General features: G+C 41.6%; 1 protein-coding gene across 3 annotated transcripts in view; it reads right to left on the reverse strand.

Annotated features, from left to right (window-relative positions):
- Positions 1-3,674: 3,674 nt before the first annotated feature.
- nup93 (nucleoporin 93) overlaps positions 3,675-17,590 on the reverse strand; it is a 28,847-nt gene continuing 14,931 nt past the window's right edge. For 2 of the 3 annotated variants that reach the window (XM_052061668.1, XM_052061671.1), the window contains 18 exons: positions 16,042-16,170; positions 14,991-15,065; positions 12,562-12,654; positions 12,340-12,479; positions 12,074-12,206; positions 10,380-10,537; positions 10,093-10,258; positions 9,457-9,550; positions 7,058-7,249; positions 6,862-6,988; positions 6,700-6,772; positions 6,235-6,279; positions 5,458-5,574; positions 5,216-5,334; positions 5,002-5,119; positions 4,770-4,853; positions 4,562-4,690; positions 3,675-4,018 (listed from right to left, as the gene is read on the reverse strand). In XM_052061668.1, the coding sequence (XP_051917628.1) occupies positions 3,908-4,018; positions 4,562-4,690; positions 4,770-4,853; positions 5,002-5,119; positions 5,216-5,334; positions 5,458-5,574; positions 6,235-6,279; positions 6,700-6,772; positions 6,862-6,988; positions 7,058-7,249; positions 9,457-9,550; positions 10,093-10,258; positions 10,380-10,537; positions 12,074-12,206; positions 12,340-12,479; positions 12,562-12,654; positions 14,991-15,065; positions 16,042-16,170 (2,103 nt within the window). In that variant the 3' untranslated portion in view covers positions 3,675-3,907. The remainder of the gene's footprint in view (positions 4,019-4,561; positions 4,691-4,769; positions 4,854-5,001; positions 5,120-5,215; positions 5,335-5,457; positions 5,575-6,234; positions 6,280-6,699; positions 6,773-6,861; positions 6,989-7,057; positions 7,250-9,456; positions 9,551-10,092; positions 10,259-10,379; positions 10,538-12,073; positions 12,207-12,339; positions 12,480-12,561; positions 12,655-14,990; positions 15,066-16,041; positions 16,171-17,590) is intronic. The other variant, XM_052061669.1, reaches the window with a different exon arrangement.

A 17,590-nucleotide genomic window follows, 5' to 3' on the forward strand; every position in this document is an offset into this window, starting at 1 on the left:
TGGCTTCTGCCCTGAACTGTTTATCAAATCTCACCTTGAACACATTTGTGGTGTGTGGATTGCTTGACACTTCCATTGGTGTGTCCTGGTTTGGTCAGAAGACACAGATTGGGTCGCAGTGCGTGCTGTAGCCTATCTCAGCTGTGTTCGGGTAATAGGCGGGGCACACTTTACCACTTAATGAAACATAAAATACCTGTCTATTCTGTCACATTGCTTCACCGTTGCCTCACTGTGATTTGTTAAAAGTAGGAAGTCAATCTAACATTCCTCCACTGTACTTGGCCGAATGTGCTAGACCAGTGGTATCAAACATATGGCCCGCAGACGGAAACCGGCCCCCAAGAAGGTCCACAAGATAATTTGAAAGTAAAAAAAATGCATAAAAGACACAGAATTCATGTTTTTAATAAGATGCTATATATAAGATAAGATAAGATATCCTTTATTTGTCCCACAATGGGGAAATTTACAGCCTCCAGCAGCAAGAATGTATGTAGAAAGAAGAAGAGAAAAAAAAAATATATATATGGATTATCCGTTAGAGGTACACTGTTTTCTCCTTAGTTTGTAAAGTGTTGGCAGGGATTACATTTAGATTTGATATGCACATGTGTAAATGGTTTAAAAATGCCTTTCTTTATAAATCTCGTTTCATCTTAATTTTAAGATTACTATATTTTTCAATACTAATTGCTTGTTAAAGTTTTGTGCCTTTGTGCAATCAGTGGGATCAGTTGTAATGTATATATGTGAATGATAAAAGTAAATTGCACGTGTCTAAGGAAATCTCAGGTGTTTCATGACATGTTTTGTAACATTTTCCTAATGTTCTTGTGCGTCACTATACCAAAAACAAAAGAAAGACATGATATTTTGGTTATTTATAGCGGAATATAGTATAATTTTAGTGGCCTGGCCCACTTGACATTTACTGAACCCGTATCCAGCCCAAAATGTGAAATGAGTTTTACACCCCTGTTTTAGACAGAGGAATTTGTCATGATGATTGGCTGACCTTTTTGGGGCCCAAATAAGAACTAGCAACAGGTGAGAATCTTTTAGGTAACCAGATACGGGATGCACTTTTGTCAGATTGAACAGAAGCATTTTGAATGTATCACAAGTAGACAGGTCACCATATGTATCTGGTTGGAAAAGACAGCATTCCAAAGGCATAGAATAAGTATGCCACATTTTGTGTCACATGCCCAGAGGCTCTTGGGGCCATTTTCCCAGACACAATCATTGCTTGTCTTCCATCTGCTTGTGAGAGGAGCAGAAGAGGTTGTGATTAATAGACCGCTAGTGAGTGACTAGGCAGCTCTGCAGGTCAACAATGCCCAAAGAACAAGCGTGAAACACTCAAGCATCATCTTCCACTAGTATGTGCTTGTGTGCCTTAAATATATATATATATTTTTTAAAACCTTGGATTTTTACAATACTCTACAATACATGCTGATTTATATAGCACTTTCACAACAGCGGCAGCTGTAACAAAGCACTTAACAAAACAGTTAACATAAAGTAAAATAATAAACACAACACATAACATAAAACACGGACAGTCATGCAGTTCTAACCACTTTTCCATCACACGCTTTGTTGTTTGAAGCAGTTTGAGATGAAAGAGGAGAGAATCAAAGTGTCCTTTAACCAGTGGATCAGAGACGTCATGCTCAAAATGTACACACGTCGGCTACAAGCTAAGTTTCTCCATTTGTGTGCACTATAGTACAGAACATTGATAAATAATAGATTAAACAGTTCTGTTAATGTTTTGCTAAACTTAATTTTTCATCAAAATTGTACTTTTTCATTATTACACAGAACTAATCTGTTCTAGGCGGCCCGGTAGTCCAGTGGTTAGCACGTCGGCTTCACAGTGCAGAGGTACCGGGTTCGATTCCAGCTCCGGCCTCCCTGTGTGGAGTTTGCATGTTCTCCCCGGGCCTGCGTGGGTTTTTTCCGGGTGCTCCGGTTTCCTCCCACATTCCAAAAATATGCATGGCAGGCTGATTGAACACTCTAAATTGTCCCTAGGTGTGAGTGTGAGTGCGAATGGTTGTTCGTCTGTGTGCCCTGCGATTGGCTGGCAACCGATTCAGGGTGTCCCCCGCCTACTGCCCGAAGACGGCTGGGATAGGCTCCAGCACCCCCCCGCGACCCTAGTGAGGATCAAGCGGTTAGGAAGATGAATGAATGAATGAATAATCTGTTCTATTCTGAATTATGCAAACTGACATATGTAGTGTGTGTATTAGGAGGGGTTTGTAGGTAGGCAGCATGATAGCATGATGGATGGATTGCAGGCTGATGTTAGTGAAATATTTGTCATCATTTTAAATGGCACAGTGCTCGGCTGGTTAGCACGTCCACCTCACAGTGCAGCGATGTGGGGTTTCGATTCCTTCCTGTGCAGAGTTTGCATGTTCTCCATCTGCCTGTGTGGGTTTTCTCCGGGTGCTCTAGTTTCCTCCCACATTCTAAAAACATGCATCACAGGTTAAGAGGGCACTCGTCCCTCAGCGTAATCGAAAGTGCGAATGATTGTTTGTGTACCCTGCGATTCCCTGGCAACCAGCAGTTCAGGGTGTACTCCGCCTACTGCCCGATGACAGCTGGGATATACTCTAGAACACCTGCAACCCTCGTGAAAATAAGTGGATTCGAAAATGGATGGATTTTAAATGACATGAAAAATCCAGTAAAACAGGACCCAAAAAAAAGTCAAATAAGTAGTCGATGACATTTTATTGACTACCATGAAAAAATTGTAGTACGCACACATTAAAAGAAATGTTTATCCTTTTGTGAAATCTTTATGACACACAAAAGGAAACTATACTGTAGGTCATTCCAAAATTGTGGATCCTGTGGTTTTTTTTGCAGTTGGTCCTCGTTGGCAGTGGTGCAGTGCCACCCTGGTGTTGTGAAATAGCCGGCTTGTAGGCGGTCTCTGTCATCGGCCTGATTCACAACACCAGCTGGGGCACACACACCTGAGGGACAAGTCTTCTGCACTTGCTGCTGCATGATGCTTGCATCAGTTGAGCGGAACAAGCTGGATGTCGCCAATCAAGTGATAGAACTAAACCCAGGCTTATGTGAAAAAAAAAAACATGAGTATGAATATAATTGAGGCTATTGGCTCAGTCGGTCTGTGGCCCCGAGTGAACCTCACACGTGTATATGTGGAGCACTGACAGAATGAGCCTCCATCTGTGTTCTCTCAGGCCAGACTGAAGGACACAGAGTATGGAACACACAGAATAGTAGAGCACATAGCAGGCGCGATATTGCTTCCCAAAATGAAGGCTGTCAGCAAATTACACATAACTCTCACCACTCTCAAAATACTATTGTGTGTATGTACGTATGGTATGTGTGTGCGTGTGTATATACACACACATATATATACACTTGTTCATCAGAATACAAAACGAGGCTAACAACATAGACCATGCTGCTTCGCCCACTGAGTGCATGTAAAACATGTTTGAGCCTGGAGGACTGTGTGGGGGAAAAAAAACAGTGCTATGGTAAAAATTTAAATTGACCAGAGATTTTACAGAAGCATGTCAGAATCTCTATTTCTAGAAACCCAAAACGCATGCAATCAAATAAAGCAGTGAATAAATCAAGCAAAAATGTGAACGGAACAGAACAACAACTGAAAAGTACTTTTTTTTAATTCCAAACAACTTGCAGTACAAATATGAAACAGTACAATGGGGAAAGGATCAAAAGATATAGACTAATGATGAAACACAAGATACGCATGCAAACACAAACAATGCATGTTTGCCTCATTAAAATAAGATGATGAAAATGAGAGTGTGGTAATCGGTGGATGTCAACAAAACGTCCCTTAGTTGTTTTTGGTTCTGTGTGCAGTGATATCTTAGTTCATCAGCAATTCCATCTGCACCAGTCTGGCATTGGTGTCTCCAGCCATGTTATAGGGAATCATTCCAGCGAAGGTGATCAGGGCTCGAGCTTGACCGCGCAGCTGCTGTGATCATAAGACATCAAGTGAAGATTACCGCACAACCAGAGCTTGATGGGATGTGTCAAATCAACAATACCGTTTGGAATCGGTTGATAAGCAGATTAAAAAATACCAAAAACTTCATATGGGTACTTGAGGAAATGTCTGAATGATTGATGATTGATTTGTCAAATATGGATTATTCTTCCAGTTAACTTACTATGACAATTTTAAGTGGTTGCAAATGGGGAAAAATATGTGAAATAAGTAGTTCTGGAAGATATATACAAGTGCATCTCATTATAAAAGTTCATGCAGTTCAATATCAAAAGTGAGAATCATATTTTATTTATTCACTAACCAATTGGAAAAATGCCTTGCAGACAGCCAATTGCTGCCTAATTTTCATCTTGAAAATCATTTTGGATTGCTTTTATGCGATGTTCTGAGATTATGAGGTTTTTTTTTTTAAGCTGTAACTCAATCAACAAAATATCAAAAGGATGACATTGTGAAGTTTCGGGTAGAACGTTGCTGATGTGCTTCCTAAACAGCTCACAACCTCACCGTGTCTCTGTCATCCAACGTCCTCTGGGCTCGTCCCTGTGTGCCAGCTGGCGCCCCCTTCAGACGCTTGTACTGCGTGAACAGGATGTTCATGGAGGCTAGAAGCACCTCTGACAGATTGTGGCGCACCTACGGAGGATGAAGACCATATATGTCTCACATCACTGAATCACAATGTTTCTATTTTCATTCAAGAGCTCATCATCACCTCGTCGCTAAAGTTCCTGAAGGCAGCTACTCTCTCCTCCACACTGTCCTGGCTGAGGGGCAGAAGCTTTAGACGCTCCATCACCTAACAGGCAGGGATAACATTAAGGCCATGAACCTCACTTCATCTTGCTCCTTATCAGAGCTACAACACTTCAACATAACAAATGCAGCGATTATCTTCTTTCTCCTCGCAAATAAGTGGCAAAAACAACGAGTTCTGAAGAACTCACATTATATGCGCGATCGACATGCCCTGCATGGTACTCATCAAAGAAGGTCATCAGATCCAGAAGCAGGTAGAAAGTGCTGTCGACAAACTTGTCACCTGCTATCCCTTGTGAGCGGTACCTGTAGGTGGAGACGAAAAATCATCTGCTTTAATCCTTTCTATGAGCTTGAAAGGATTTCAAATCATGCATAATGTAAGTTTCAGTGTGTTCTGACCTCTCCGCAATGGCCACCGCAGTGTTTTTTAGCCTCTCCTTATTAGACTGAGGAGCGCTGACCTGAGCAATGACAGGACTCAACAACCTGTTCATCAGCTCCAAAACCTTGTCTGGATTCTTCCCAGGGCCAAGGTGTGATGACGCAGAAAACACAGAGAACACGGGCAAAAGGAAACAATAGGAGGGTTTAGATTAGCACTGCTCTGGAAGAAAGTGTGACAAAGACGAAGGTGTCCTCACCTTGGCCAGCTCATAGAGTTTGACGGCTTCCTCAAACAAACCCTTGTTTTCAGCTTCCAAGGCCACTTTACTAATGATAGCCCTGGTATCTCCAGCGAACTTATCAATGACCCCGAGCTGGAGAAAGACGGAAGAAAAATCAGGTGCTAGTGGAATGGGGACATCTTGATTTGATACGCTACAAGGAACGTGAATCATGCCAGGAGTATTGATTGAAGCCGAGGACCTTTGAAATATGTCGCCTTCCAGAAAGGATGCATAATAAATGATAATATTCTGGAAAACCTCTTTCAATTCAGCAGTTCACTTCAAAAAGTGAAATTCATACTATACAGATTCATTGCACACAGATCTTACAGCGAACTAAAAACCAAAATTTACCATTGCAAGAAATTCTAGTGTTACGTAGGAAAAGATTTAATGAATCTATACATTGGAAGTTTCACTTTTTGAATTGAACCCCTGCAATAAATTAAAATTTCGATCCTAATTATATTTATTGAGAATCATGTGTCCTGTTCTGTATTTCAGGTTCATCTCAACTGTTCGACAGTCAAATTAAGGACATTTAGAATTGCAGGGAACAAATTCTGAGCTGTTTACATGTACCTTAGTAGATAATGAACACTGGTTTATCATAGAAAATCAAATTAAATAGCAGTCAGTTGAACACACAGTTCTTTCAAGACCAAAAACGAACCGGTACACTTCAAAAGGTCAATTGGACTTTAGTTACTCAAGGTGAGGAAAAATTCTGATTTTAGGGAAAGTTCTTACCCTCCTACTGCCGTCCTTTTCCAATCTTCCGAGTAACATATCAAACTGCAAAAGACAAAGATAAAACATTCCCATCAAATTAAGATGTTGCTCTGAATACATATTTTGGTGGATGTCTAAACAAGTCTGGTATTTGGAAATGATTTGCGAATGCTTTCCAAAGCTATCAATTCAATCTGCCTAAAGGTGCACGGTAATTAAAGCCACACCCACTGCAACATGATTCTGAAGAGGACTTTGATGAACTCAGTGATGCCACCGGAACTTATTTAATAATTTCATGAAAGTTGTCCCATTTATTTTGGTTTTCGGGTGCGGGCATTATCCAAGAGAGGTAATGCAGATGAAACTCATTTTTAGGCTCAGTAAACATACCCGAGTATCAAACAAGTCAATCGGTTGTCTTGTGATCTATTTGTCGTTAATTGACCAAAAAAACATGTTGGAGCAAATTATGCAACTTACCTCACGACTCTCAATAACAAGTTCACTGACACACCGCATGAACATGTTCTCCCCCTGGCTGTCCTTCTCATTTCTGCACATAGGTATTGCATGTGTTTGAACACATTTTGGAATTTTTCTTTTATATGTGAAGGGGAAAAAAGCAAAACTGAGTCAAATTACCGTAAGAAGTAAAAGTACTGCAGGGCTTCCCTTGGATCAGTGGACTCAAATTTGCGAGTGTAGAGCATGAGCAGGCGGATAAAGTTGAGGCGGCGCACAGTCGGGGGGTCGCCGGGCTCTTGACTCACTGCACATAGATGCCAATTGAAAAACCACGTTGTCTTTCCCTCATCCGACTGTATGTTCTTATACTTACGCAGCTGAGCGCTTTGGCCAGAGGACTTCAGCAACAGCCGTAGCTCATACAGCACCAATGCTACGTGTACGGCATGACTCCGAAGTCTCTCAACACGAAACAAAAATGCCACGGCAGCCTCAAACTGAGCGGTCAGGAATAGGACCTGGAAATACAGGAAAGGCTGCTGGCTTGCAGAGAAATGGGATTCTCCTGTTGGATGAAAGAAAAGAACAAAATTAAATACAAACCTCTGCCATTCTTAAAACTTTGGAATAGTCGTGAAATACTTGCATATTTCATGTTTCAAAATAAATTCTAATGTAATCAGTTAGAATATCATAAAAACGTAGATTTCAGTAATTATATTAAAAGTTAAACTTTTGTAATGCATACACTCATTCAATACAGACTGATAGATTTCAAGTGTTAATTAGTTTTAATTTAGATTCTCTGAGGCATCATAGTGGCGTGCTTCAAAATGGCCACGCTTCGAGCTTAAACCTATTAATTCACCACTAAGTGTCACTAAATTCTACACGGTACCTTTAACAACGAGCGGATGCTTGATTGTAACAGAACAAAGTGGAAGGAAGGAAATACGATACAGAAATGGCGGTATTGTAAGTGCAGCGGAGGCCTCAGTTTTCATACGTTACAATAAAGTAAGTAGCTTGCTGGTTCCACATCACTTGTAATGAGCGCAGAGAAACACCCACGCTCAGCAAATGAGGGTGAAAACAGCCTGCTTCCGTCAAACTCTGCAGGTGGACCCATTAGCTGCACAGCGAAACTCCAACATTGGGAACAATAGAAACGCAATTAAATGTGGCACGGCTTTAAATTTACTCAGACACAAAAGAATGTCTAATTTGTTCCACATAAACCGTACGAGCTATACTTTAGAGATCTAATAGTTCATATTCTGACTGTCTGACTATGGCAACTAACATGGAAGTACAAGACTTTAGAAAACATTCTCGAATGCACAGGTACTTAGTCATCAAGTTTACTTTTTAATTATAAGGCCTAATCCTCTTGCTGCCTCCAAGTTTGAGGAGTGGAACAGGGTGGACTATGTCAGCCATTTTATAGGCTTATCTCAGACTGGCAGTGCTTTGGTTCAAAAAGCACCGTGCATATGAGCGAGAGAGAGAAGAGAGAGAGGGCGAGAGGGAAAAAGGATGAGAGAAGAAAGATAAAGAAGGCGGATGTTTTAGAAGGAGCAAACGTACAAATGGAGGGTGTCAAAAAAGAGGGAATGGATGGTGGAGAAACAACACAGGACTTGTGAGAGGACTGAATGAAAATGAAGGATAACCAGAGAGAAGAGAAGGACAGAGCACAGGATACGGAGAAAGAAAGACAGTAGAGGCCAAGCGAGGCGGGTGAGTTCTGGCAGAAACATAGCGAAAGAGAAAGCTCTGGGCTCCATGTCCCACTGTTAAGCAAGATGGAGGACAACGGGGAACATGGCGCCAGGCAACTGAGGGAGCCAAGGCACCGAGGGAAAACGGAATGGGGCTTGAAGCTGCACTTCCTCATGAGCAGAGAGGGCGCAAGAGGCAGAGACAGAGAGACAGAGAGAGAGAGAGACAGAGAGAGAGACAGAGAGAGAGACAGAGACAGAGACAGAGACAGAGACAGAGACAGAGAGAGAGAGAGAGAGAGAGAGAGAGAGAGAGAGAGAGAGAGTGAGGGCTATTGAGCGCATCCCTCAATCTTATCAGAATGCAGCACGATCATTGTGCAAAGACAGCCAAGGGAGAAAACCGTGATGTCTTTTTTTTAGGGGGGAGGTGTCACAGACACATGGATAGTTCCTTTTCAAACAAGTTTAGGAATGTTTGATGACAACATTTTCCTGACTGTTGAAGTTGTCTGTCACTTGTGAGGTTGCTGAAAGACTAAGAGCAGCTCAGTACGGTTGAAACGGGTCTTTCTCATCATCACTGATGGAATACAATTTATGCTCAAAAGATCTACATAGCTGGCTACATCCAGCGACTAACAATGCAACAGTCTGGGAAGTTAACTCAATATTTAAGATGGCTTTACCAATTTATTTAAAATGTTTTAATTAATTAATAAACAAATAAATGTGTTGTTTGATTATTATAAGCTTGACAGATTTTAAGTGTAAGATTACATTTTATTTGACATATTAAAAGGCACCTGGCAGGAATCCCAACAAGTCTTCTTGTGAAGCCTGTGGATTGGGATTCAGTTTTAGATTGGTTACTGACCTTTGATTTTACACGATATCCGTCCGGTCATTAACGAGGTCAAGCAAAAGCAAATGGATTCTCTTTGTAAGTTTACTGCCTTTTTCTACAATGTTGCAAAATAAAAATTACAAAAAATAAAATTAAAAAATACAGATTCACAGTTGATCTGCAGTTCTGTGAAAGACTGCGTACCATAGTCCTCCAGTAGTTGTTTCTGTAGCTGTGGCAAGGTCAGTCGGTCCTGAGGTGAGCTGCTGCCATCATCATCGAAACAGACCTGATTCAGCTGCAAGGAGAAAGAATGATGCAAGAGTCATTCAGATGAGAGTAAATAGCGACCCGAGAAACAGAATAACACTTGCATTATAAGTCTTTACATTGAGAGCAAGCTTCTGTTTATGGGTATGCTGAGAACAATTTCACCAACAAAGATTTGAAACACTCACTCATTCATTTTACAATCCGCTTATCCTCACGAGGGTCGCGGGGGATGCCGGAACCTATCCCAGCCGTCTTCGCGCAGTAGGCAGGGGACACCCTGAACCGGTTGCCAGCCAATCGCACGGCACACAGCGATGAACAACCATCCACACGCACACTCACACCTAAGGACAATTTAGAGTGTTCAATCAGCCTGCCATGCATGTTTTTGGAATGTGGGAGGAAACCGGAGTACCCGGAGAAAACCCACGCAGGCCCGGGGAGAACATGCAAACTCCATACAGGGAGGCTGGAGCTGGAATTGAACCCGGTGCCTTTGCACTGTGAGGTCGAGGCGCTAACCACTGGGACACCCGGCTGCCCAGATTTGAAACAGACATACTTTACCTTTAGCCATAGATAGTCTTCCGTCTTGTCCGCCACCTCCCCATGGTTATCGCTGACGTCACATTTCCCAATGAGGCAGTAAACAGCTCGCTTGTAGGGATCGGAACTGTTCCTCAGTACTCTGCGGTAGTGGAGACGAAGCTTGTTCTCCGAAGTCGGGGAAAGGCTAAATGACAAAGAAAGAACAGATGAACTCCATGAAGAGTATTCTATTACAAGTAAAACTCCAACGAAATGTGTGCATCTTTGTGTGTGTGTAAACATTAAAACAAATAAAAAATTCTCACCGTCTGTCTGGGCTGTTTGCGTACTCCTGGAACCAGGTCTTGAAGTCTCCCAGCTGGTGTTGCACTCGATTGACTACGTGCATGGCTGCATTCAAGTCTCCACAACGTAGACAGTAGTAGATCACAGCCCACAATGGGTGGCCTTCTATCTCACCATCCTGTTGTATGAGCAGACGTGAGGGTTAATGCATTGCAACAAACTGAAAAAAAAAGCTCCACTTTCCAGTAAGCTGCATATCAAATCTTTTTGTGGCTTTTTTTGTAAACAACACTTGCATTGGTGTAGATCTTGGCAATGAGGACAATTAAAAAAAGAACAAAACAGGGAGAAAAAAAAAACAGTCTCTGTCAAAGGCCATCATTGCGTATGACCAAATCATGGAGAAGTGAAAGCAGGCGAAACAACAACATGGAGAGGATTTACCACCGAATAATTTGAGTAAATTTGAGTTACTTAAGAAGTATTAAACTGGTAACCGTTTGCATTAATACTCAATACTAGGGCTGTGTGATAGGGCTAAAATTGAATGTCTCTGTATTTTTTCCAGATGTCTCGATAACAATGTGATGACCATATTACTAGGGGTTCAGTGGATAAAATAAGCATTTTTTTAAAGAAACAAACTATCAGTCCAAAAAGATGCATAAAGTGTAGTATTTTTAACTTATTGACAACTATCAGCAAAGTCAGCAATATATTACATATAATTAAATTCACATTGTACTGCAACTGTGCTTTAATGATAAATAGTAATTTTATGCTACAACAGAAGTGTTTGTTATGTTTGTGTACGTGCGTGTGTGTATTAACTGCATCAACATGTGTGTTGTTCTGTATCAATTTGTACAGGCACGACCGTAGTGCAGATGAGCAGTTCAGAATGTGGATGGATGTATGGTGTGGCTTGAGGAAAAAAAGTTAACTACTCACCCCCGCACATGGAGATGTCTGTGTATGCACTGAGGCAGTACATGGCGATGTGATTGTGTGGACTTCCCAGTGATATGAACTATGCCTGGATCGTGTTTTGAGGGTCCCCATCCAATATTTTATGTAGTATGACTTTTTATTAATCCACAAAAAGATGGTGGCAGTCAACTAAAACGTAGGTTGCGACGGAAATAGGATGCAGACCGCGCCACACCGGCCCATTCAATTGAACAGACCGGCAAGGTGTGGGCTGCTCGTACATTTTTACAGGTTCTGGTATTTTATCCACTGGTAATTTTGAACTTATAAATATGGTCACATAATGTTTGAAAACACAATGTGTGTGTACCGTCCGTATATACTTGACAGTGACCACGACAAAGGATTTCTTTTAATGTGTGCTGTCTAGGCAGTAGCTGCTATAGTCGTTACTCAATTTTTCAGTGCTGTTTATACAATATTTTTGTTATCCACTGCTCGTGCTCTCTCTCAATTTACGTTATGTGTTCTAAATGTGTACTATTGTTTTAAAAGTCTTTCTGTAGACCTTAAAATGATGTGCAGGAAATCTATAAAAAGATGGCGAGGGCTGTATTAAAATGTGGTATTTCTATATTGAAGATTTTCACTTATAATGGCGATTTGTGGTAGGGTTCCAGAATGTAGTCCCCACATGGGGGAAAGGGGGATTACGGTACACACATAGCAAATCGAGTTACAGGAATTCTAGGACTGTATGTTGCACATTCAAAGCGTGAATTACCTGCATGCCAGGCAGGGGACCGGGTAGCTTGATGTTAAGAAAACTGCGTACAAGCTGGTACGTTCCCGGCACCCCTCCCAGGTGGGCCTGATGAAGGTTTCCGAACACAGTCACCATGGTATAATTTTTATAACTGTAAGATAGGAGACACAAGCCACAGTAAAGCCACAATAACCATAGCCAGCTGCATATTCACATTGAATTTAGTGACGACATCATCATTAAAACTTTCTTAATTAGAGTGAGAAGTGAATACAGAAGCTCGCCTATTCTCTAGGAACCCGAGCGCCTGCCGCACAAATGCCATTTGCATCTCAATTGAAGTGCGACTCTTCAGCGTATCTTTGGCAGGAACCAGCAAAACATCGGTCATCTGTTTCACCATGAGCCACAGGTCTGACACATTCTAGAGGGAAGATGGCAGCTAATGAGAAATGCCTGCATCCAAAACTGCAAAGCATATTTAATTTGCAGTTACATGATATTACCTTGTCGTCCAAGCTTTCTGCTACAGATGCACATAAATCTCCCAGATTCGGCTGAATATGACCATTCACAATCTTCTCGTTGAAAATGTAGATCTAAAACAGGACGTGACAGTTACAAATAAACAAATAAAAACAGATTACATACCCAGCAGACAGGAAAATGCTCAGTCATTAAAAATTATTGCCACATTTGAAATCATGCCGTAAATATTTTTAAAAAGTCTACCATTCCATCTTCAGCTTCCACACTAAAGGCAAACATTATGACCATCGAGTGAAATGGTTGACAACAAAAAACAACAAGAAGACAATTACAATGCTGACGAGGTCTTCAAAAAAGATGACGAAAACTAGACAAATGATGCTGCATGCAATGTGTCGACACATATTGTGAGATGCAGAACAAACAGAACGGGAGACGGTCAGAGTGGATAGCAAAGAAAGATAGCCAACAGGAGAGAGAGAATTTACCCACAATGCTCCTCTGCTCCCTCATCAATCGATAATATTTGATCTGTCTTCCTGTGACCTCATTTCTATCTAATGATCAGGCATGGGTACATTTATATGTAATCCACATTATGTTTGAATTCAGATTGACATTTATTACAAAATCAGTAGAAAAATGAGAGCTGGCTCTCAAAAAGGGGTAAACATTCACTAATAGGTGAATCTGCAGGTGCTAAACAATGAGTACGGGGGGGTCTACTGTATATTATTATTCATTCATTCATTCATCTTCCAAGCCGCTTGATCCTCACTAGGGTCGCGGGGGGTGCTGGAGCCTATCCCAGCTGTCTCCGGGCAGTAGGCGGGGGACACCCTGAATCGGTTGCCAGCCAATCGCAGGGCACACAGAAACGAACAACCATTCGCACTCACAGTCACAACTAGGGACAATTTAGAGTGTTCAATCAGCCTGCCACGCATGTTTTTGGAATGTGGGAGGAAACCGGAGCACCCGGAGAAAACCCATGCAGGCCCGGGGAGAACATGCAAACTCCACACAGGGAGGCCGGAGCTGGAATCGAACCCGGTACCTCTGCACTGTGAAGCCGACGTGCTAACCACTGGACTACCGGGCCGCCCCTATATTATTATTCTTATTTTAAATTATGTCACTTTATCCAAAGACTATTAAAAAAGAGGTACTCTAGATAAAATGGTTGTTATATCTATATATATGTATATAATTCCTCGTCTCACCCCCCCTCGGGTGGTGTCCGTCCCTCATTCAGCTCGGGTCCTCTACCAGAGGCCAGGAAGCTTGAGGGTTCTGCGCAGTATCCTTGCTGTTCCCAGCACTGCACATTTCTGGACTGAGATGTCCGATGTTGTTCCCGGGATCTGTTGCAACCACTCATCTAGTTTGGGGGTCACTGCCCCGAGTGCTCCGACCACCACAGGCACGACTGTCACCTTTTCCTTCCAGGCCCTCTCCAGCTCCTCTCTGAGCCCTTGGTATTTCTCGAGTTTCTCGTGTTCCTTCTTTCTGATGTTTCCATCATTTGGGACCGCTACATCCACTACAACGGCTTTCCTCTGCGCTTTAGCTATGATCACAATATCTGGTTGGTTCGCCATTACCATCTTGTCAGTCTGGATCTGGAAGTCCCACAGGATCTTCGCTCTGTCATTCTCCAATACAGAGCTAACCGAAGGGCGAACGATCCTGATCATGATCAACTATCGGCCAATAACCTGTCTCTCCACAACATGGAAGCTCATGTCAGGCATAGATAAGTGCGGCTAAGATAAGTGGACACATGGATCAATACATGAGCGAAGCACAGAAGGGCATTGCTAGCGATACCAGAGGAGCCAAACATCAGCTCCTGGTTGACAGAACAGTCGCACAAGACTGGAGGTCCCGACGTACCAACCTGTGCACAGCCTGGATTGACTACAAGAAAGCCTATGACTCGATGCCACATACATGGATCACTGAATGCTAGGAGTTGTATAAGGTGAACAGGACCCTAAGAGCCTTTGTTGCGAACTCGATGAGGATGTGGGGGAAAAACTATATATACTGTATATAGTTTTTGGGGGGGGGTTGACTCTTCATCACATCGTGTTTTATTTCGAACCCATTGTGGTGGTGTTAAAGGGCTAAATTATAAAAACTCACAGGGCGGTTAATGTGTAAGCATTATGCACATTGGCATCAACATTTTAGAAAAAAAACATATATACAGTATATACTGTATATATACACCTGTATATATATCCTTCAGAATATATATCTGTTTAATAATGTGTACTGATAACAGCGAAAACGATTAAAAAAAAAAAAATTTAAATAGTCAATCGAGAATCTAAATGTACATCATGTGAATTTGAGTTTTGCCATTGTGACCCAAAAAGGAATGAAATTGCTTGTTCCAACAAAACCAGGTCGTCCCATGATTTCCACTAAGTTAACTCACCTGACGCCCGTAGGCCACCTCCACGCTGTCCAAAGCACTCCTTCCTGGTGCTGTTACTTCACTCACAAAGCTGGGCTACAACAAAAACAGTGACAACCAACTGTTTACGCTCCATAGATGTAAGAATCTTTTTGATGTAAGCTATATGTACATTTTCTGTTGCTATTCTCGCATGCAAGTGGTGAAGGTAGAGCTATATACTGTGTGTGTGTGTGTGTATATATATATATTATATATGAGAGAGAGACAGAGAGTGAGAGCAATACAAATAGATGTATTGAAAATATATATATATATATATATATATATATATATAGACATATGTATATATTATCTGTTATGTGTTGTGTTTATTACTTTACTTTATGTTAACTGTTTTGTTAAGCGCTTTGTTACAGCTGCAGCTGTTGTGAAAGCGCTATATAAATCAGCATGTATTGCATTATATATATCTATACACACCTTTTGGTGGTGTTACTGTTGTTTTTAATTGATAAAAATCGAAAAGTCTTCAGCCAGTTGGCAAGTTTTCGACAACAGTTGTAATTCTGTTGTTCCATCGAACAACACACAATTTCTTAACGATGAATTAAAATTATAAATAAAAAAAGTTATAAACTTAATACTGGTGCAAACAGTTTGTCAGAAATAGGTTAAACTTAGCTAGGGTGAAGCTAAGAAATGCTCTCACAGATATGGCGTATTGAGAACAAAAAACAAAAGATGTTTTTTGAACCTGCTATATTAAACCGTTGAGAAACCGGTCTTCAAACGTGTGAAATACACCAAAAATAGACACAATTCCTTTTGTCTTCATTATTTATAAGTAGGAGGTGGACGTGGCATTCTATTTTGGGAAAAGCTCTTTTTTCATGACACAAGTTTAAAAAAAAAACGGGTCTTTATACAAAAGACAATGACTTCAATCTGTCATGTTGTAGCAGCTTTGTGCTTTGCAAAACAGCAACAATAATTTGCCTACACAGTATGTGAGGAGTAAGGACACACATTTCATTTTTATTACAAATGTGAAGGCTGCTGAGGCTTGTACCTCCACATCTTGACTGAAGTCGAGGGCGTCCTCTCCTGCTCCAAGGAGTGTGTGCAACACTCTCTGCTTAACCTGCTCCCACTGGACCAGCATGGACTCACGATGGTACTCTTCAGCCAGGAGGAATGTCTGAAACATGCATCCCCCCACTTTAGTTATAGAGTTAAATGTGTCAAATCACACATGAGCGTGCTGGAATGGAAGGAAACAACGGACCTGTGTTTATTATCATTTCCCTGGTACAATTTGTGCGGATATCTTACATGGCCTAGTCTTGAATGCAACATTAATATTCCTGTACAAGAAGTCAACTTGGCTACACATGCAGACCACCATGCATATGCTCAGTCAAAGCTAGCTCAAGACTCAAGTAGAGCTTGTGAAAGCCCATCAGGACTCATCTATTTTAACCCTCCACAGAGATGCAAGGTGAGATAATGGGAACATTAGATAATTAAATCCTTCCTATCTCTAGCCCAGGGAGATCCCAATCTGGACTGGAGCTCCCATTTACCGAGTTAAATTGGTCACCACCTGAATCTCTCAGCTTTTCTTTTACACATTTCAGCATAAGGCTGCAGCAACATGCAAGTGTAATGAACCAAATGCTAATTTAGTGTGAAGGTCTCCATCATGTATGTAAATTGTCCACCAGATAACACTTTTCAGATAGAGTACTGATATGATAGGATCATATCAAGGGAGCTTCAAACCTGGCGGAATGTTGAACATTACCAATAGAAAATGCAGATTTTTTAAAAAACGGTTTTGAATAACTGATTATTTAAATTGGCTAGGTAGTGAAAGGAGCGTTAAGCATTATAGCCATCCATTATCCGAACCGCATGCTGCAGCCTATCCCTACTGTCTTCAGGCATTTTTTGGGGGAGGGGGGGGGGGGGGGTTAACCCTAAACTGGTTGCCTGCCAATCGCAGCGCACACAGACAAATAACCATTCACACTCACAATCACACCGAGGGACAATGTAGAGTGTTCCATTAACCTGCCATGAATGTTTTTGGAATGTGGGAGGAAACAAGAGTACCCGGAGAAAACCCACGCAGGCACGGGGAGAACATGCAAACTCCACACAGGAAGGCTGGAATGGATATCCGAATCTCTGCACTGTGAGACGGACAGGTCTAAGCATTATATTTTGTCATAAATCCTGTGAGACACTTTCTTTAACAGTGGGGTTTGGGATGTAGACATCTGTAGGGGAATGTAATGCAAGCTTTCTTTTATGCATTTATAGAGCATTTTGTTTCAACCCTTCACATAGTTTTTTCCTGCTCTCACAGGGAACTGGGGAAATAATGGGAACGACAACTAATTAAAGGCTGGGCCTATTAGATCTGCTCATCAGGGAAGCCATTTGAAAACCATTCCCTGCAGAGTTGCACCAGAAGGATGTTTCGATCACAGCCAGCAGACATGAGAAAAAGAGTGTTTTTCTAAGTGTTCTTGTGGTCAGAACGCATCAGAGTTTAACTCGATGTTCAATAAAAAACAAACAAACAAACGGATTTGTCCATCCAGGCATGACAG

This window comes from Hippocampus zosterae, chromosome 3 (assembly GCF_025434085.1).
Source record: "Hippocampus zosterae strain Florida chromosome 3, ASM2543408v3, whole genome shotgun sequence".
In the NCBI taxonomy this organism is placed as follows: Eukaryota; Metazoa; Chordata; class Actinopteri; order Syngnathiformes; family Syngnathidae; genus Hippocampus; species Hippocampus zosterae.